The sequence below is a fragment of the Gymnoscopelus braueri genome, assembly GCF_963280865.1.
Source record: "Gymnoscopelus braueri genome assembly, chromosome: 24".
NCBI lineage: Eukaryota > Metazoa > Chordata > Actinopteri > Myctophiformes > Myctophidae > Gymnoscopelus > Gymnoscopelus braueri.
Genome location: NC_137626.1, coordinates 6,867,952 through 6,889,942, shown reverse-complemented (window position 1 = coordinate 6,889,942; position 21,991 = coordinate 6,867,952). Strand labels below are relative to the sequence as shown.

General features: G+C 42.1%; 1 protein-coding gene across 3 annotated transcripts in view; it reads left to right on the top strand.

Moving 5' to 3' along the window:
• Nucleotides 1–20,257, top strand: part of LOC308080419 (ATP-dependent RNA helicase DDX3X-like) — a 37,375-nt gene extending 17,118 nt beyond the window's left edge. For 2 of the 3 annotated variants that reach the window (XM_080422281.1, XM_080422280.1), the window contains exons 9-19: nt 2,008–2,105; nt 4,050–4,148; nt 6,098–6,258; nt 6,814–6,958; nt 7,717–7,861; nt 9,228–9,278; nt 12,807–12,988; nt 15,012–15,129; nt 16,336–16,489; nt 18,197–18,321; nt 19,615–20,257. In XM_080422281.1, the coding sequence (XP_080278407.1) occupies nt 2,008–2,105; nt 4,050–4,148; nt 6,098–6,258; nt 6,814–6,958; nt 7,717–7,861; nt 9,228–9,278; nt 12,807–12,988; nt 15,012–15,129; nt 16,336–16,489; nt 18,197–18,321; nt 19,615–19,694 (1,358 nt within the window). In that variant the 3' untranslated portion in view covers nt 19,695–20,257. The remainder of the gene's footprint in view (nt 1–2,007; nt 2,106–4,049; nt 4,149–6,097; nt 6,259–6,813; nt 6,959–7,716; nt 7,862–9,227; nt 9,279–12,806; nt 12,989–15,011; nt 15,130–16,335; nt 16,490–18,196; nt 18,322–19,614) is intronic. The other variant, XM_080422282.1, reaches the window with a different exon arrangement.
• Nucleotides 20,258–21,991: the final 1,734 nt, after the last annotated feature.

Sequence of the window (21,991 nt, the reverse complement as noted above, 5' to 3'; positions counted from 1 at the left end):
TTAAGGACTTTCCCAGCAGGGTTGCCAGATCCAGCTTATTATAATTTCCCTGCACGATTTTATTTGAAATAGCCGATCTACAAGCTCACAACACGTCGCGACGCGTTGTGAGCTTGTAGATCTGCTATTTTCAAATAGCTGATGTATATGTTAAAGTGCTCATGTCACCCATAGTCGCTTCTTTTGGGCTGGTTTTCCTAGACCTGGTTGCTTGTTTCTCTCACAGAATCTGGCAACACTGTTTCCCCAGGCGGGAAGCCAATGACGCGCCTAGTAATTCATTTTCAATGAGAGGCGAGCGGGCAGGTAGGGAGGCGGGGCTTAGTCTTGACAGGCAGAGAGACGAGCAGGCGCACTCCCGCAAAACTGTCACGTTTGTGCTCGTGTCACACACACGCCCGCCGAGCTGGATTGTGTGTTGTTGTTTACGCGATGATACACAGTACAATGATTTGACGCAGCCGTAGATCACCGGGCGTTTACTCGCGGAGTGGTTGTCTGTGTGTCAGTGTTGATTTTGACAGGAAATTTTTATTTAATTTTAGTCAAGTCTTTTGAATAAAATTCTGTTCAGTCGACTAAATCTACGGTCGATTTATTCGACTAAAAGTTATTTTTGGCGGGCCGTGATGGCATCCAAATGATTTTCACTTAGCAAATAGTTGATCTACAAGCTCAAATAGTTGATCTACAAGCTCTTCAACGCATCGCGGCGCGATGCGTTGAAGAGCTTGTAGATCAACTATTTTCGGTCTTTGACACCCGCGTGCAGCCACGATGACTCGTCTTAGTTCTACTGGATCTCTTCTCCACTAGTCCATCCCAAACATTCTAGTCTAGCTTTGTTGACCAAATTGTCAATATATTTAGTCATAGTTTAAAGGTAGGGTAAGTGATATTTTTTGGTTAAAACAAAAAGTATTTTGTTAAAAGGTTAAAATACTATATTCTGATAGTAATCATTGCTATAGAGTGTTTTTTCAGTAACAGATGTCTCCCTGTCTCTCCAGCTCTTTAATAAACAGAAAATACATTTTTCGGTAGGTGTCAAAATCTCAGCCAATCAGGAGAAAGTACCCATTTTTAAGCTTAATTTGTATAGTGTTCCAGTTCCAATTTTGTCTGCTCATTTCTTAGTGTCATCACTTCCAATTTCACTTGTTTAATCTGTATCCTGATTGAGTTCTCTGTCCTGATTGGATAAAATTGGAAATGAAACTGAAACTGAAACGAAAATGCATTTTCTGTTTAATAAAGAGGTGGAGAGACAAGGAGACTCCTAATACTGAACAAACACTCTATAGCAATGAGTACTATCAGAATATAGAGCTATTTAACACTTATTTTAAACAAAGCAAATCACTTACCCTACCTTTAAGTCATCATAGGTTGGTTTTTATTTAGTTTTTATTTAGTTTTCGTCAGTGGAAAAAAATGTAGTCAACAGACATTTTTCGTCGTAGTTTTAGTCGACGAAATAAACACTGCTGTGTGTTGACATGAGAAGCAATGCGACCCCCGCTGAACGAGAACGCAGGTGCTGTCGCTCCCCCGTCTGAAAAGCCCTGTATGCCTAGACATATTGCGGCGAAAACAGCCAATGCACAAGCTCACACAGCGCGTAAACGTTGCAGTGTGACACGTTGTAAGACTGTAGAAGATGTGCAATTGTTTTGCTATTTTCTTAATCGCCTATAATGACACGTCCAAAATAGGGATGCCATTATTTTTCCCCGGAAGTCCCCTGTAAAATAAGTTAATATAGTGTCACAATCATTTTAACCACTTTATCCATTTACATGTTGGCTATTCAAAAATTGCAGATATACAAGCTCACAAGTGCGTCACTTCGTGCCGCGCTGCGAGCTTTTAGATCTGCCATTTTTGTCTGCAGTCGAATACATGTCAATTTGGGGTGTTGTCCTTGACCTGCTGCGTGCTATGAGGCATGTCGCAGGCCCTGTACCGGTTGTTAGACTGAGCGTTGGCTGTGCTCTCACCCACCAGGATCCGGTAAGACGGCTGCCTTCCTGCTGCCCATCCTCAGTCAGATCTACGCAGACGGGCCGGGAGAGGCGCTGGCTGCAGCCAAAGCCTCTGGACAGGTAGGCCGTGTGTGTGTGTGTGTGTGACTGTGTGTGTGTGTGTGTGGATTTGTTATTAGGTAATCGTATCGCGGAGATTTTAATTTATCGTGACATTGTCCTGCGTCATACACTAGGATGAATTACCTTTTTTTTGAGCTGCAAATTCAGTACCACTTTGAACCCATCTACCCTTGATCAAAGGGACCTGTAAAGAGCGCACTTGGTACGCTCTCGCTCTTACGTCACTCTACACAAATCGTTTCGCCAAAAATTGCAGATCTACAAGCTTGTAGATCGCCTATTTAACTCTTATACTGCCAAAAACGTTTATAAACGTTTATTTTGTATCAAAAACAAAATAATCTAAAATGATTCTTTATTTTTGGGTTTTTTCCCGTTTTTCCGTTCTTCACAAAGAACCAGGAGATTTCATTTTCCAAAAGGTTGCTGCTCCATTCACTTCAATGTTAAAACATTGAAAAAAAAAGAAACATGCTGGCGGAAGTGGCTATTTTTGAAAAACCCTGGCAGTTTAAGAGTTAAGTGGTGATCTTTCTGGCTTTGTAATGAGGCTCGACATTGATCGCGCTCAGCTTGTCATCTTTACGCATGCGTCATCATTCAAGCCATACTTTCGTCATGGAAAAACATATTGTTTGTTTTTTTATTTTCATAGAAGCTTCCCCCATTCAAGTTTATTATGTCCCAAACTGGGCAGTTTATGTTACAGCAGATAATAAGAAACTCCAAAACACAGTAAACACACATACATACACACGACATGGACATAGACATGATCACAAGATCCAGATAATGATGGCTACTAATAGCTACCTCCTCCTGCTTCCATTATCGACGGCACGGATGGAAGTGGGTACAAATGAGATTTTTTTTAGTTGCAGTGGTCTTTAACCTTTGGCCGGAAAGCAATAATTCATATTCAGGATTTAGGGGATTCAAGAAACGGGTGTTTTCATGCAAATTTGACATACATATTGAAGTTTGAATATGATGTGACAACCCTAGATTGTGTGTATTCGTCTGCATGTCCCTGACTTGTCACACACAGCCTTGCCATGTCTTCTTATTATAAGCGACTTTGGGCTTGTTTTTCTATAAAGTCACTTGTACATATTGGTAGTTGCGGGTTGTGTTTTTTTGGGCTTGTTTCTAAAGTGTAGTTGCTTATATGGGCTTTTTTCTAAAGTGTAGTTGCTTATTTCTAAAGTGTATTTGCTTATATGGGCTTGTTTCTAAAGTGTATTTGCTTATATGGGCTTGTTTCTAAAGTGTAGTTGCTTATATGGGCTTTTTTCTAAAGTGTAGTTGCTTATTTGGGCTTGTTTCTAAAGTGTATTTGCTTATATGGGCTTGTTTCTAAAGTGTAGTTGCTTATATGGGCTTGTTTCTAAAGTGTACCGTAGTTGCTTATATGGGCTTGTTTCTAAAGTGTAGTTGCTTATATGGGCTTGTGTCTAAAGTGTATTTGCTTATATGGGCTTGTTTCTAAAGTGTAGTTGCTTATATGGGCTTGTTAATAAAGTGTAGTTGCTTATATTGGCTTGTTTCTAAAGTGTAATGTCAAGGACCCCCAAATTAATATATTTGTCCACGGACCCCCCAACTGGCAATATTTGGTGTCAGCAACTCCCTATACAAGATTTGTGTTGTTAAAATGTCTCAAATGTTCCAAACTCTGAAAACAGATCTACAAGCTCTACAATCTATAAGCTTGTAGATCGGCCATTTTCAAATAGCCTACGCATATCGGTCAAGTGCTCATGTAGCCTAGAGTCGCTTCTTGTGGGCTTGTTTTCATAGACCCTGTTGCTCGTATCTCGCACGAAATCTGGCAACACTGCCTTGTGGATGGAGAGTGAAAGCATGGGGGGGGGGGGGGGGGGGGGGGGGGGTTGTAACAAAACACTGCATAACGCCCTGTTGTCTTGTGTTTGCGTGCAGGAGAATGGGAAGTACGGCCGTCGCAAGCAGTTTCCCATCTCTTTGGTGCTGGCACCCACCAGAGAGCTGGCCCTACAGATATATGATGAATCTAGGAAGGTAAGCGCGCGCACGCACACACACACACACACACACACACACACACACACACACACACACACACACACACACACACACACACACACACACACACACACACACACACACACACACACACACATACACACACAGGAGAGCTGGCCCTACAGATATATGATGAGGCTAGGAAGGTAAACACACACACACACACACACACACACACACACACACACTCACACACACACACAAAGGACAGGAATGTGTGAGTGTGTGTGTGTGGCTGTCTACTTGACAAGCCAGACAGAGTGGATTAGTGAAACCGCTGATCACCACAAAATATTATTGTCTGTCTCTCTCTCTCTCTCGCCCCCTCTCTCTCTCTCTCTCTCTCCCCCCTCTCTATCTGTGTCTCTCTCTTTCAATTTCAATTCAATTCAAAGGAGCTTTATTGGCATGAAAAAACATACGTTAACATTGCCAAAGCAAAAGGGGAACAAAACAAATCAATGTATGTACGATTAAATATTACGGGAATAAATACATGTGTAAACAGAGCTGTGTAACATTGCAACTTAGAGGGAAGACTATCTTACCAAACTATACAAAAATGTTGCCTTTTCTGTCTCTCTCTCTCTGTACCAAAAGTAGGTTACTGTGACCCTATAAAAGTCACTATCACTGTCGATGGGCGACTATGGATTGCCAAAAAATCCGTAAAAAAAAATGTACCCCAAAATGTGTTATTTTCTATCAATTACACACCCTGTGAAGCCTTGAATTTGTGGCGATTGTTTTAGTTTTTGTCGCATTCCTGAGCCAATAATTTGCTGACTGGGTCATTGGTCAATAGGAGACTCGGTAGACATCAGGAGACTCCGCCGGTCATCAAATTATTGGCTCAGGATTGCGACAAAAACTAAAAAAAAATCAACTTCATGCGTGTAATTGTGTGTAATTGATAGAAAATAAGTAATTATTTGGGTGAACTATTCCTTTTAAGTTCAATGGGGGCAAGCTGTGCAAAATGACAACCATGTCTCTGCCTCTCTAACTCTCTCTCACTAGTAACTTGAGTTGGAATTCTGAAGTACGGTTACATCTAGAATCTTTTTTTTTGTTGCTCTCATTATGATCTGGTTCAACCCATTAAAACCGTAAAGGCATCATCAATCTTTAAAGTCTTTGGCTATTCAAATAGCAGATCTACAAGCTTATGAGCTTGTAGATCTGCTATTTTTTTTAAATCTTGAAAAAACGTAGGATTTAGAAAACATTTTTTAAGAATCGCTTCAGGTCTTAATGGGTTAAACCTAGCGCCTGGAAGCATATAGCATTTATGACAATGTTTATTAAGGTAATAAAATCCAAGTGTAAAGTTCAGCCAAAACCCATCCGCTTGAATAGAGCCTAATTGCTTCTGACACCAGCAGGGGTGAAACGGTGTCTCTTCCTACATTAGTCCATGAGCCAGACAAGATTTCATTATCGAAAGAGTGGGCAAAACCATACCTATATTAAATTGTTCATAGGGTCAATACCCGTCCTTGGTTCTGGTGACTCACCCTGCCCTCCTAATACGCGAGGGGGGCGTGTTTTTTCGATTACTTTTTTCATTTATTTTATTACATTTTTTTATTGTATTTAATTTTTTTCATTTTCCCCAAAAAATATTAACAATTTCTTTTTTACATCCGGCTCCGGGTGAGTGTGACGTAAGTGGAAAACGAAAGTGTTGATGAGAAATAAACACAGCCGTGCGATCACAGATTAAACAATGAAAATTCAAAACAACGCATCAATGCGTTCTTTGGAATCCTGGCACTCAAGCGATGGATTTGAAAGAACGCATCGATGCGATCTTGGCACTGTATGTGTTAAGTACAGTACTTAAGTAAATGTACTTAGTTACTTTACACCACTGCTCACAAGTATGGTAATGCAAACCTGTGTGTGTGTGTGTGTGTGTGCAGTTTGCGTACCGCTCCAAGGTGCGTCCCTGTGTGGTGTATGGAGGGGCAGACATCGGCCAGCAGATCAGGGAGCTGGAGAGAGGCTGCCACCTGCTGGTGGCCACGCCCGGAAGACTGGTGGACATGATGGAGAGAGGGAAGATTGGACTGGACTACTGCAAGTAAGACCTCTTCTTCAGGCCCACGACAACCCCAAAATAATCATATAAGCACTTTGTAGGCATTCTATTTTGTTTGACTTGGTTCCACGGATAAATGTTGTGAAAAGAGCCGATCTACGCTTGGCCAATGTTGACCAGTTTTTATAGTATAGTTTGTTGATTACTTTTGATGCAGTAATGGTGTTTTTCTTTTCTTTTTTTCTTGGAGATATTAAAAAGGTCCTTAAATTGTCGCTTCACTGTCATCTGGGGACCCCCCCCCCCAATCATGTAGGGACCCCTCTGGGGGGTCCTGACCCACAGGTTGAGAACCACTCACTTAGACATACAAGTGAGTGGTACAAGCTCAACCCCCCAGAAGCAAGTTAAAAATGTCCACTTAAAAATATATATAGATATGTTCAAAGATTTGACATAGAACATGTTCAGTTTTGAAAATAGCAGATCTACAATGTTGTTGCCTGAAATTTCTGTTATTTTCGAATGGCCAACGCTAAAATGTAAAAAGACACAGATGCTGATGTTACCATGTTATTTCCTCTCTCTCTCTCTTAGCTACCTGGTCCTGGACGAGGCAGATCGCATGTTGGACATGGGATTCGAACCTCAGATCAGACGCATCGTAGAACAGGACACCATGCCGCCCAAAGGCCTCCGACAGACCATGATGTTCAGCGCCACCTTCCCCAAAGAGATTCAGGTGCGCTGCGCCACTGTTTCCCAAACTGGGGGGGTCGGGCTCTCCCAGGGCGATCCCCAAAATATATATATTTTTTGGGGGGGGGGGGTCCCCAGATGATTAGCTTAATGCGCAACATTGTTTTCTCGCTCAACAGTAAACAAACCAACATACAGTATAAGTGTATACAGGGTATCTGTGCATTTCTAAAGTGGCAATTTAAGGACTTTTAACTGACGGTGGTCTCAGTCAATGGCAGGGAATGTGTTAAGACCTTTTTAATACCTCTAAAATTAAAATGATAAAAGTAACAAACAATACTATAGAAAATGGTCAAACATTGGCCAAATTGTCAGAAACCTAAGAAAGAGGCACAAATTGTGAAAATAGCCGAAACTACAAGCTCACAATTGTGTTGTGAGCTTGTAGTTCGGCTATTTTCACAATATGTACAGTATCTGTATGGAACAGAGTCAAACTAAATGTAATGCCTCAACTCCTACAATTCCTTGTGAAATATGATTATTTTTTGGGGTTGACGACCTGAAAGGTTTGGGAACCCCTGCTCTACGCAACCGTGTGTTTACAGACACGTAACCCCTGCTCGCTGTCACTAGCAACAGGTACAATTACAGGTACAGGTGTCTCTCTATCAACAACTAAAATGACACGGAGGCGTTCCCGGCTTGAAAGGTATAACAACGTATGGGTGTAACAGGGTTAATCCATGGGTTAACTCAGTCGTGTGTGTGTGTGTGTGTGTGTGTGTGTGCGTTCAGGTCCTAGCTCGTGACTTCCTGGAAGAGTACATCTTCCTGGCGGTGGGCCGCGTGGGCTCCACCTCGGAGAACATCACCCAGAAGGTGGTGTGGGTGGAGGAGAGCGACAAGAGGTCCTTCCTCCTCGACCTGCTCAACGCCACAGGTGAGACACGCGCACACACCAAGAATAACGCCTGCCCTGCACACACAACACCACTACACTATCTTATTGGTATAAACATGTATGTGTGCTCCATGCTGAAGCATTTCCCCTGTTAGCTATTGAGTTAAACATTAGGGGACATTTGTCAATGAAGGAAACAAAAAAAACTATTTGAACCGAAAAAATATTAGCGTTGTGTGTCTGTTAGGAGGTTAGGTTATGTAGCTCAAAAACCAAAGTAGATATATTTCTGTTCTGTGGTGAGTTTAGTGTCTTTTTTGTCCTCACCAGAAGCAAGAAACAATAGTACATTAAGTTCTTATGTATTCGCCAAGCAGCGAACGTGAACCGTATCTACACTTTTTATGTAAGTGTTGTCCTTTTATGTGCTAGCAAAGTCGTACAATGTCCGCTTAAAACCCTGCAGTACCTGCGTGTGTCACCTTCTCTCTCATTTTCAGTCACATTGACTCCCTAAAATAATAACAAAGACGTGATGTCATACCCGTGACTGTTTCGGTTAGAGCCTGACCGATTTAGGAGAGTCCTAGTTCACCAATTGCCGATGTTTTGACCGAAACTTTGTCAAAAAGTGCAAAAGCTGCACTATGTAACTTTCCTCTTCTACCCCGGATTTGAATCCGCTTTCCCGCGCAAAGTGCTGACGTTTTTAGCATTGAGCTGATAGAGCCTGCCTGCTTGCTCGGGGGGGGGGGGATAAATTGAATCTTGACCATCAGGTCAAAATTTGTGCCGGATCCTGTCTGTGTCTATAGGTGAGACATGACCTTTGACACGATCTTAATGTCTCAATAGAAGGGCAGGGAGACAGAACACAACCTCAATTGTTTTAAGTTATATCGTATTAACATTCTCTACCATACAGATTGGACAACATTACATTTTATTCACAATAAAATAAGTTGCATAGTGCCGCTTTAAGCTTCATTATATCAAAAGAGCATTTAACTTTAACCATACCATGAACAAGCAAACAAGTGAATATAAAATACACTTCAACAACTTAAAACCTATTCAAAACATAGTAAAAAAAAAAAATTAGCCTACATAACTACAATATATATCTACAAGCTCACAACGCGTGGCATTGCGACACATTGTGAGCTTGTAGATGGGCTATTTTTTAAAGCATAAACTTTTGTCCAACAATGGCTGATGCAAATTTTTGTTGGGCTGTAGTATTGATTAAAAGTCAGACGGGAACCCTAGTAAAAAAAAAAAAAAGCAACCCCATATTGTTCCCACAACAGAGGTTGTGAGATTTGACTGAAAGTGTCAGAGAACGTGGTTTTTGGTTTGTGTCTGGTGTTTATACATGGCCGGTTGGTGTGGTTTTTATCTTAAGTGATCCCCAGCGAGGTTCAGGACAATGCAGGAGACAACATAGAGAAACCCGGTAAGATATTTGTACTCTGACAACTTTTCTGTCATTCCACACCCTCCTTGTTTTTTTTTGTTTTGTTTTTTCTCGTTTAGTATATATTTTTGCCTGCTTCCTCTCTTAACGTAGTGGCTTTTTCTGACTCCGCCTGTCCTTTATTATTATTATTATTATTATTTTTAGCATCATACATATTGCTATGTGTCATTACGTTTGCCTCATTTGGACATATATTTCGGTTGATTTTTCTTTCTTGATTCAAAAAGTCGTAGTTGAGTTCAGTGTGTGTGTGTGTGAGCGTGCAAGAGCGAGCGCACGTGTGTGTGTGTGTGTGTGTGTGTATATATGTTTGCCATCGTGCGTGTTGTGATCCTCGTTCCGAGGCAGAGCCCTTCATGGAAGGAGTTTGGCCCGGCTCTTGTCATGGACACCCCCGGCGATACCACTTAAAAAAGCCCTGCATACTCTGTTGTCCGATGAATCGCGGAAATAGAAGACCTACAAGCTCACAGCGCGTTGTATCGCGTCGCGTTAATGAGCTTGTAGATCTGCTATTTTAAAGTGTTTGCCCAAAATAAGGACGCCAGGGGTGAAAGGGGTTAACCTATTTAGACCTGAGGACGATTCTAAAAACACCTTCTAAATCCTACGTTTTTGGAAAAACGTCTGTTTGATTTAAATGATATATATTTTTAAATCATATTGCTATATATTATTGTTGTTGGGTGGAAACCTTGTATATCCAAAACAGTTCCTTTTTTATTGTTATTTTAACAACTATTTAAAATGGTGAAAATAGCCGTTCACTTGTAGATCTACTATTTTCACTACTTTTATGGTAGGGCCTTAAGTTACGGAAAGAAAAAACATAAACATCTGAAACTTGAAGATACAAGGTTCCTGCCCAACAGTGACAATATATAGTAACATTACACAGATGCTTTCCTGGATTGAAAGGTATGGGTCTAAATGGGTTAATATACAACGGTCAGTGTGACCCACTGCCAAATACATGTTGGCAAACGGAGCATTTATTTTTCTTTGTGTCAGACCAGTGGTTCTAAGCCTTTTCTGTAGCTCTGGTCCAAAGCATTAGCGAGTTCTCTCCAAGAAGTCGTGATAATTCCCATAGACAGAAACTTCCACTACAGAGAGAGGTCTCCAACTGTAGTGTAAAAATAAGAAAAAAAAAGATTTCACCGAAACAAAGGCAGTTTTATAATGTTGAAAGACTATTCTGCTTGGTGGGAGACGTCTCAGGACACCCACCTGTTGTGTAAAATCCAATTTTTGGGCAGATAATAAAATATGTCTGCCAGACGGAAACTATTTTATGTACTCAACTGCACCCTCTACAGATCTGGTCAACATACATTATCATTAGTAGGACGCAAAATATTGAGGGGAGGAAAAATAAAAAAAATAAAATGCAGGTCAAAATACAGGTCTGCAGACATGCTCTTAAAATGCTTCAAACCCTCCCCCTCAAAAAAAGAGAAAGAAATCCCATGTCAGTGGCCAAACTCTTTCTGGGAGCATCTCTGGTCACTGTGTTGAGAGGGAACCACAGTGAATATTATTATTATTCATATTTATGTACTTTTAACATTCCAGTGGTTGCTGGTTTGCTTCCCTTCTCATGCTGCCTGCTGCTCTGTTCTGTTAAAAAAAAAGGCACTTGCAAGAGACGCAAACTGCTTTTACTAAAAGGTTAAAACGGTGCATTTACACGGCGCCTTTCTCCCAAAGCGCTTTAGAGTCGAGTGTGAACTGCCTGCATGTATGCAGTCTGCTCTGCCACCAATCGCTCCGGGGGTGGGGGGTGGGGGGGATTTGGAGACATACATGCTTGTTTTACGTTTAGCAAAAAGCATATCGGAGGTAGAGAAGTCTTCTAAAACTGCGTTCACACTGACCTCTGCAAAGATACAGGCTACCATTACTTTTTCAATGGAAGCCGTCGACATTGAAGATATGAAGATACACCCCGACGTTTGTAGCTGAGCTGCAAAAGCTACAAAGCTGCCAAAAAGTCGAGCTGCTTTCAACTCCAGCTGCAAAGCTACAAATATGCTGTGTGTAGCTTTGTGTCTTTGTGTCTTTTGTATCTAACAGTGTGAACATGGCATACGAATGCCGGTTGGGGGGGGGAGAAGAAGAAGAAGAAAAAACAAACAAAAAGACATAGACCTGTTTGAATGTCATGCAATGTTTAGTCACACTTGATAGATTATTTTTTTTGGGGGCGCTTGTGTGACCAAACTGGTCACACTCTGGAGCCCTGCTGTCACGTGCCTGTCATCTCTTAAGCCTTTAAGACCTGGAACGCATCTGTGTCACTTTTTGATTTGAGCTAAAAAAAACACATTATTTTACACTTTGGCTATTCAAAAATAGCAGATCTACACTACGAGCTTGTAGATCTGCTATTTTTGAAAAATTGAGAACATTTGTGCAAATCTTTGAATATATATGTTTTGAAGCGCACATTTGTAACTCGAATCTTTGCTTCTGGAGGGTCCCTGGATCAAAATGTTTTGCGATGGGGGTCCGTGGCCAAATTCATATAGTTTTGGGGGTCCTTGACATGAAATAGTAGTCACTGATGTAGAAACATACGTTTTTTTGAGAATACTGTTGGGATTTAGAAGACATTTTGTAGAATCGACTTCAGGTCTTAATGGGTTAACCCATTGAGACAAGAGGCCCATTCTACAAATTGCCTTCTAAATCAGTAGTTCTCAAACCTTTTTCGAACCAAGGACCCCCCCCCCCCCCCAAAAAAGGATATGTATTTGGCCGCGGACCCCCCATCTGAATGTGTTTTGTCCCAGTAACCCCCCAGAAGAGAAGATTTGTGTTAAAATGAATCTAAGGATTGGCGAAAGGGCCTACTCTGTGTGGAGTTTGCATGTTCTCCCCGTGTCTCCTAGGGTAGTTAATGACCTCACAAAAACATGTAGTAGTCCTGGTCTCTATACTGCCTCCCCCTGGCCAGCCGGGGCGCCTGATGGAGGGGAAAGGAACTGGTTGGAATAAACGTGTTCCTTCCACACGCTACGTCCTACCAGGGGAAACTCCCCCCCCTGTCAGGTGACAAGAAGGTCAGTTGGCTCTCATGCATTGAAGGAGGCATGAGCTCGGCCCTGGCCTCCCTAGGCTGGTGAGGGGAGTGTAGCGCCCAGGATCACTTGGAAAATTGTCACCGGGTGAAAAAAGGGTTACAAAATCGAGGGATAAAAATGTATTAAAAAAAATAAAATAGATGTACAAGCTCTTCGTGACGCGATGAGAGCTTGTATATCTAATTATGTTTCTAACCCATTGTTCTAAATCCTAAGAGTTTTCTGAAAAACCTATGTTGCTACATATATACACAGAGTTAACATCTAAAATGACGCGGATGCTTTCCCGGTCTTAATGGGTTAAAAGGAAGTTCAGCCAGGAGGTTCCGCCCGTAGTAGTAGAGAATGAAGGTTTGAATGCATTCTCTGGACCGGCGGTTCAAAAGTCTCACTCTGGTCTCTCTCCGGCCCCCTCTAGGGAAGGACTCGTTGACCCTGGTGTTCGTGGAGACCAAGAAAGGCGCCGACGCCTTGGAGGACTTCCTGTACCGCGAGGGCTACGCCTGCACCAGCATCCACGGCGACCGCTCGCAGAGGGACCGGGAGGAGGCGCTGCATCAGTTCAGATCGGGCCGATGCCCCATCCTGGTGGCCACAGCGGTTAGCATCTATAGCCGTCCCGTCTGTCTTGTCTGTGTGTGTTTTAGACCATGATCAGACCCAGCCTAGACCAGTGGTTCTCAAGCTGTGGGGTCCAGGGGGGTCCCCAAATGATTTTATTTTGGGGAGGGTTTTCTCACTCAACATTAAACAAACCAACATACAGCATACGTGTATAAACTTAATACACTAGGCCTAGGGTATCTGCGTATTTCTAAAGTGTCGTGAGATTGTATATCGGCTTTTTTCACAATATTTATGTGGAACCGAGTCAAACAAAATGTAATGCCTCAGCTCCTACTGGAGGGGGGGTCTCCCAAGTTCAAATATGATTTTTTGGGTGGGTCGTGGCCTGAAAGGTTAACCTAATGGTCCACGGGATCGCAACCATTGATTGTGAATGATTTACACAATTAGGTTTTCAGGGTCAGTGATGACGACTTTGTACGTTGCCGATTTAAAAAGCTGTGTGGGTCAGAATTCAAACTTTTAAGTCCTCACTAAAGAACTGGCTTAACAGCGACTGAACCCGATTGATTATAAATGTATAAATGTCTTGTGTCTGATCAAAAAGAACTGTACTTCTATAAGGGGCCGTGTCTGTGAGCTGCGGTGACTGCTCATAAGTCCGACATCCCACTACTCCGACTACGTGGCTTCCGCGTGCGGTTAGGGTTAGGGATAGGGTTAGTAATGTCGGAACGATGACATGTAACCGTGAGCTGCATTGCCATGCATTTCTATGGTAAAGACGTGCTGGAGTGCTCCTCCTTCAAGTGGCCGAGCATCGCGCTGCAGCTCTCCAGCATTTCTTTGGCTGAGCGCGTCAAGCAGAAAAAGTTAAAGCTTTTGGAGAGAAGTGCCGCTCATTTGATTCTCCCGTCCGTGTCTTATAACCCGGTCGACAACCCAACCTCACGCTGAATCGCTTCCACAAAGTCCATGTTTACATTGTTTCAGCTAATAGTCCAGCAGGGCGTCAATTGGGTATGGCAAGGTAGGGCAGGTGCCATACCTTGGCTCTAAAATGCATAGTTTTCTATGCATTTTGCGGGGTTTGACCCCCCAAAAAAAATCGTCCGCGCGCCCAGGATAGGTGTCCCTTATTTCAATCTCTGGGAGTTTGCTGAATTCTAACAGATTTTTTTCTTCTCAGACCATTTCTATGAAGTCACCAGAACAACATACTAAGTCCTAAGAAATCCTAGTTATATGCGTAAATATGCTTAATTGGCATCAATACAACATGGCCGACAAATTATTGTCAAAAAGCCATATAAATGATGCTCATAAAAGGCTGTCTGTGGACACGGTGCCTAATACTGCTTTTATTCCCTCCACGTTCAACAGGACCACAATGAAAATAACATTTTAGCTTTCTTGTGTTGCGTTATAAAATATGTACAAAATATGTACAAATATTACAAAAAATAAATATGTACAAAATATGTACAAATATTACAAAAAATAAATATGTACAAAATAAATATGTACAAAATATGTACAATTTTGTACATATGACTTATTGTCAATGAATCAACCACTTGAACCCTAGCGTCCCTAACTCCCCATTCTGAGGAGACATGCTATGAGCTTGTAGATCGGGTGTATTCGGTGCGTTAGGCAGGACTCCAGCCAAGATGCGAGATTTCTTTATTTGTTTTATGCGTTTTCCATCTGCAAGCAGCGTTGGAAAGAAATTAAATGATGTTTCTCCTAGTTAAAGACGGCAGAATTCATAAAATAATAAAAACAAAAAACAAAAGCCACATTACAGTGTTAATTTTGTTTAAGACTAAAAGACTAATATTTTGGAAATTAATTGACTAAGACTAAACAATTTCAGATGACTAAAATACGACTAAAACTAAATGGTGTGATATTCAAAAGACTCAGAATTTGCTGTCAAAATGCCACATCGGTAGATATGGTTTAAGTGGTTATATCATTTATCAACTATATTACTACTCACTGCCCTCTCCTTTCTCGTTCCTCCTGCTCTCTCTCTCTTCCCGGCCACCAGGTGGCAGCCCGTGGTCTGGATATCTCCAACGTCAAGCATGTCATTAACTTCGACCTGCCCAGCGACATAGAGGAGTACGTCCACCGTATCGGACGCACAGGCCGCGTGGGGAACCTGGGTAAGGATGATGTGAAGGCAGTAATGCTGTTGTTTTCCATGGCTTCTGGCTTTGGTCATTGTGAACTGGGAGTCCCATTTCATCACATGAATCCATTTAGACCTGGAAACGCAGCTGTGTCATTTTTCAAGATTTGTTTGGGCTATTCAAAAATAGCAGATCTACAATGAGCTTGTAGATCTGCTATTTTTGAAAAATAGTGAACATTTTTGCTAATCTTTGAATATATACATATTTTTTAAGCGAACGTCTGTAACTCAAATCTTTGCTTCTGGGGATATCTGGAACAACATATTTTGAGATATTTTAGTTTTTTAAATATTTCAATATTTTATATTTCTTTCATATTTTTTTATGTAAAAAAAAAAAAAAAAGATATAGAAAACATTTTTAGAATCAACCTCAGGTCTCAACCTCAGGCCTTAACGGGTTAAGTGCCAAAACAGAATGCTGAAATGTACGGTCAGTCAGACAATGGTCAATGTCATGATCGGATGTATTATTTTAGGTGCATCTCCCTCTCTTCATGAAGGAACGCAGCAGCAGACCCATGACACATTTCCATACCTATTCCATAAAGACAATGTAATTCCTCTTGGAATAAGAGGAATACAATAGATTAGTCCCCACTCCTTGGCATGTTTTTTGTCACTGTATATTTGCACATACGTGAAATTTTCATTACCCATCCTATAATCACTAGGAGCAGTGAGCCATTCTACGGCGCTCAGGGCACAATTAGGGCTTAAAGGGATAGTTCACCCCTAAAATGACTTTTTTTCTGTTTAATCACCCCATGGAGACTTGAATTGATGGATATTTTTTTTAGACAATAAATTAGATGACTGGCCAGCGGTTCCGGTAGGAGACACAAAGAGGTCTCCTTTGTGTGTCTCCTACCGGAACCGCTGCCTAGCGGTCCACTGGTCATCAAATTATTGGCTTAGGAATGCGACAAAAAAAAAAAAAAAAAAACATCCATGAATTCAAGTCTCCATGGGGTGACTAATCCATATAAAAAAGGTAATTTTCTGGGGTGGAATTGCACCTGGAACGACCAGGCGGGCTCACTAACCACTCGGCTTATGGCCCCCCCAGAATGTATGTACGACTAATTGTACGACTTTTGTGTGTGTGTGTGTGTGTGTGTGTGTGTGTGTGTGTGTGTGTGTGTGTGTGTGTGTGTGTGTGTGCGTGCGTGCTCAGGACTGGCCACGTCATTCTTCAACGACAAGAACGGCAACATCACTAAAGACCTGCTGGACATCCTAGTGGAGGCCAAACAGGAGGTTCCCTCGTGGCTGGAGAGCCTGGCGTACGAACACCAGCACAAGAGCACCAGCAGAGGGCGCTCCAAGAGGTACACACACACCAGTGTTTTTTTTTTAAATAAAGATTAATTTTTTGCCTTTATTTATAGGACAGTAGACTGACAGGAAATGGGGAGTGAGTGACACACAGCAAAGGTCGTCACGATCGGTACTCGAACCCGCGACACGTTGTCAGGCTGACATCGCAGCCTAGGGTGCCTGGACTGCCACGCCCATTCATTTTTAACAGCAAATTTGTATTTAGTTTAGTCAGTCTTTTGAATAAAATGTCATTTAGTTTTAGTCATATTTTAGTCATCTGAAACGTTTTAGTTTTAGTTGACTAAATATCATAAGATTTTTGTCGATTTAAATCTTTTTTTTTTTTTTTGCCGGTGCCTTGATGGCGTCCTATTAACTGATTTTTCACTTTGTTTGCGTGGTGAAAATAGCCGATCTACAAGCTCACCAACGCGCCTTGCTGCGACGTGCTGTGAGCTTGTAGAATCTGCTATCCTCAGAGCGGAACACCCGAGCGCAACCAAGCATAAAATGACTTTTTAGTTTGACTGGATTTACTCTTCTCCACTAGTCCCCCCCTGACATTTTCTAGTCTAGTTTTTATTTGCTGACGAAATTGTCAATATATTTAGTATTAGTCATAACTTAGTTATTTTTGTTATCGTCAGTGAAAGAAGGTACATGGTGCATTTATATATATATATATATTTATTTAGTCGACTAAATTATCACTACACACACATGTTAGTGTTACTATGGGTAAAGTGAAGTCCATTGGCTTCAGCCAGCAGAAGGTAGAAGGGCTAGTCGGTGCTCCAACAGGGACAACTGGCATCAGAGAAAATAACAATACCCGGCTACTTAAGGAGAGACTACCCAAATGACATGAAACTGTCAAACTGTTTGACTCGGAGGAAGACGGAAAGGGGAAACATCAGTCACCCCTTTGCAAAACATTAAAACAGGTGCAGACCAGTCCAGTGCTCCTGTTTATTTTATTTTGGTAGTCTCTCCTGAAGTGCCGAGGTATTGTTATTTTCGCTCCGTTTATACTATTATACTGAGGACATCAAAAAAATTTGGACGGCTATTTTATGAATGCCATAATTTACAAATTTGTGATCGTTTTTTCACCTAAAGCGTAAAGAAAAATGGCAGATCGGCAATTTTAGATTGGCAATTTTTCGTTGCATGATACCAGCAGTCCAGCACGCAACTAAGTTTAAATCAGGCATAACTCGTATCTCTAATCCCTAAACCTAACTTCTAAATGTCTAATCATAATCATAACCCCAACCTGAATCGTTTTCTAATTGTATGTATCTCTAAAAATATTTTTCCAACCATAAAACTTTTTTTTCTGTGCGAACCAAAATTGTCCCCACCACGTCCATTTCTCCTATGCTTTGATTGATTGAGTATTTTATGAACAGTTTTGCAGATTATACAGAAGTACGGTTTACAATGACAATGTTAAAAGGATAACACAAAAAGCCCTAGGGGCTTGTTTCCATTGTGGTCCTGTGTATTCAATTCATTAAGATCCTACTAAACTTGTATACATGTATACTGGTCATACAAGCGCACGCACACACACACACACACACACACACACACACACACACACACACACACACACACACACACACACACACAGTGTTTTGTGGTCCTGTGTTCTGGTCCTTGAAGTTCTTGTTCGATGGGAGCTTTTCTAACGTATCGCTTTCCACCCCCAGGTTCTCCGGCGGCTTCGGAGCACGCGATTACCGGCAGACCAACACCGGTGGTGGCGGAGGGGGCTTCGGAGGCCGCGGGGGTCGTGGCCAGGCGGGGCACGGCGGGAACCGCGGCTTCGTAGGAGGTAAGGGTCTGTTCGGCGCGCCAGTTCACACGCGAAGGCAATTCTAACGGGACTAATGGCCCGATTTCTACTTTGTCCCGCCCCGTGTCTGTGTCACACATTGTAAGCAGCCGCTCTAGAGCAGCTGTTTTCGGCGCATTTACGAACATTAACGGAACACATGGGGACCCCAAAGCCACTACAGTGCTGATGTTTAGAGATGGATGTTTTTACATGTGAAAGAGCAACAACGTGTGGTGAGCGCAAATTGTGGTCCGACGGCGGTGGGCCTGAACCTCTTTATCGACTCCCTGACCACATCATATTAAATGAGTTTAAGCAGGACCAGTGTCCTGGAAAGATAACTCCACCTGTTGTTGTCAATTCAATTTCAATTTCAATTTTATTAAAGTGTGAAATCACAACAAGTTGTCTCAAGACACTTAACATTTGTCATGTTCATGGATTACAGTTCTCATTTCAGTCATTTGTAATCCATAGAAGCCAGCATGTCTTCTATGGTTGTGCATGGAAAATATATAACAACATATTGTAGATGGGGCTATTTTCGGTTCTTATTTTAAGATTAGTAGCATTTGAAGAGGTCAAACTAGCAATATGTTTCAGAAGCATCTTCCATAACATCTTAACAGTCTCGGATATTTCATATAAAAGCAAAGGTTAAAGCCTCAATCTGTCATTCTTTTGACCTGGTTGGCAGTATGTAGAAGGGGGCTCCTTTCATAATGTTTCACAAATCACACATTAAAGGAGAAATCCGGACATTTGAAGTGTTATCTTTGATGTGTCGTTACTCACCTACCGACGTAGAAAGTGGCGTTGATTTTTTCCAGCGATTCCCCTGACGTCATTTTTTCGACCCCCTCCGTTGGCATAATGGGAGCGCGTGGCTAAGTGAAATTCGTCTATTATAACCGATGCAAAGTTATTTTTTTCTCTACTACTACTCATTGTAGAGTCTCATGATACTCATACATGCACTGAAAGTCCCTGAGAAGCTATCGCTAATGCCGAACGAGCTAACGTTGTTTGCTTATTTCTCTGCCTGGCAACACCGAGTTGCCAGGTTCTGGGAGAGAACGTTCTGCCACGTTCGGCATTAGCGATAGCTTCTCAGGGACTTTCAGTGCATGTTTGAGTTGAAAAATCAACGCCACTTTCTACGTCGGTAGGTGAGTAACGACACATCAAAGATAACACTTAAAATGTCCGGATTTCTCCTTTAAGGTTGTGAGATTTTTTTATGTCTGCTTTTAATCCATGCATGTTCTCAACTCTTCCCTTTTCTCCCAGGTGGTTTCGGTAACTTTTACAGCGGCGACGGCTACGGAGGCAACTACACCCACTCCCAGGTGGACTGGTGGGGCAACTAGACATCCTCTTCCCCCCCCCCCTGCCTTCTGCTCCCTACTCCCCTACCCACCTCCCCCCCCCCTCCAGCACCTCCTCTTTTCTACACCCACCCCTCCCTCCCTCCTTCCCTCCCTCCCAGACTGTCTTCACCAGCTGTCGTCCTTCTAAAGAGGTCACATCCGGTCATTTCTTCACCCCCCCCCCCCCCCCCGCAAAGTCTTCGTTACCTACCAGCTAGAGGCGCCCCTTTGTTTAGTCTTTAGTTGTTGTATTTTTTTTCTTTCCGTGAAGACCGCTAACAATCCTAGCTCATTTAGTTTTTTTCTTCTGTAGGGAATGCGAAGGACACATTTATATACCCAATGAAGTTTTCTGGTGAACATACAATAACCAACTAAATGAAAACTATCGAGGCGTTTTGCACGCTGCGTGATTTTTTTCATAGTGTATCGTCAAGCGGGACGTTTTGAGAGAACCCTTCCGCTCCTCTCCCCCCTCTCCCCCCCCCCCTGTAACGTCGACGCTCTGCCTCAGAACGTGAACTCGAATCGCCGATTTTAAAACGGATCGGATCTCGTAGCTGCCGTCCGCGCCCCCCCCCCCCCCCCCCCCCCCCCCCCCCGATTCAGACTGACAGTCAGTCAGACAGACAGACAGACTCCCAGCTCTGTCTGAACCCCTTCTGTAGCTCTGAGGCTGTGGGTTCTCTGGCCTAACGGAGCCAGACAGAGAGGAGGAAGCAGCTTAGAGAGAACCTGGGCAGACGTCGGATTTGAACGTACCTTTTTGTGTTTTTTGTTTTTTTTGCTGAGACGCTCTTGGTTTTCTTACCAGTTTTTACTTTTTAAACCAGCCTCAGACGTAGTTGTCACTCGTGAATCAAGGTTTGTTACGGTATCCCACCCACCCCCCACTCGTTGAAAATGTATTCCATTACTATGAGTTCGCCCAGGCCTGAAACAGATGTTTAATATTGAGAGAAGGGTCTAGAGAGAGAAGGAGCTTCCCGACCGTTTTATCGCAGTGGTTCTCAAACTTATTTTTTATTTGTTTTATTTTTATTCAAGGACCCCCCCCCCCATGACTCTCATAAGAGTTACACACCTGTAAGGGTTCATTTGGAAGCACCACACGGAACCCTGAGGGTCCCTGGACCCCCACCCCCCCTCTTTGAGAACACTGGTCTTATCGGAATGTTTCAGAAAAGCCAGAGTCTTTTGGTTCAGCAAGGAGGCGTTGTTTGGTTGCCCCCCCCCCTGCTGGCAACAATGATAGCAAATGTAGACTCTTAGGACTTGTCGTTCTTTATTTCACCGCTTACAAATGACTGCATTTTCCTTATTTTTTTAACGAAACAAAATGGAGGATCATTTGTTTGTTTATGTACTGTGCCTTTCAAAATTAGTACTTTCTTCACTTATTTTATTTTTTTCCCCTTTTGTTCTTATTGTCATTTATAACTGGCCAAAGAAAATATATATACTGGCCAAAATCTGACAAATAAAAGATGTATTTAATGTCCTATTTGGGTTTAAACATTTTCTTTAGTTAAAATTTTATTTGGAAGGAAAAAATCAAACTAGGCTTGAACTAAATCAAACCTTGGCAAAAAAAATATAAATAGAATTTAAAAAAATAAAACCACTGCGATGATGACGCAACGCAACTCGACACGACTTCTCGTTCGTCTTACCGGAGTTCAAATTTTTGTCACAGGGTTTTTGATGAGCTGTTTCCCAAAAGCACTACCGCTGTATGAATATCCATTTACACTTCCCTTTAGTGTTCTTTTTTACTTGGCTGACGCTCTTACCCAGAATGTGGCTTGATTGTGAGTGAGTGAGTGAATGAATGAATGAATGACTGGGTAAGAGTGAGTCAATGGAAGTAGAAGAAAAAGTACATTTTAAAGACAAATTCAAGTCGATCGGCACTTCTCATCATAGTGGTAACAGCGTTGCTGTCGGGGGCAGAAACCTCTTTATCTCCATATTTTTAACTTTTTGTTTTTTCGTAAATTAATGCCGTACTTGATCATACTACAGTGTCAGACAAAAGTATCACAAATAACAGATCTACAAGCTCAAAGCGCGTCGCAAAGCGACCCGTTTTGAGTTAGTCGATCTTCTTTTTTTTTTTTTTTGCTATTTTTCTATTTCAATCCTGAAAAGTTACAGTTTTGGACACGAGGTTTCCAACCGACAGCAACGACATGCTTTTGGGAATCAAAGCCTTGTTTAATGACCGATTTGTCATGTAAATGAGCTCGATTTCGGGGTTTCTCAGAGCTGTGTTGACACCGACTTTTCCCTCTGAA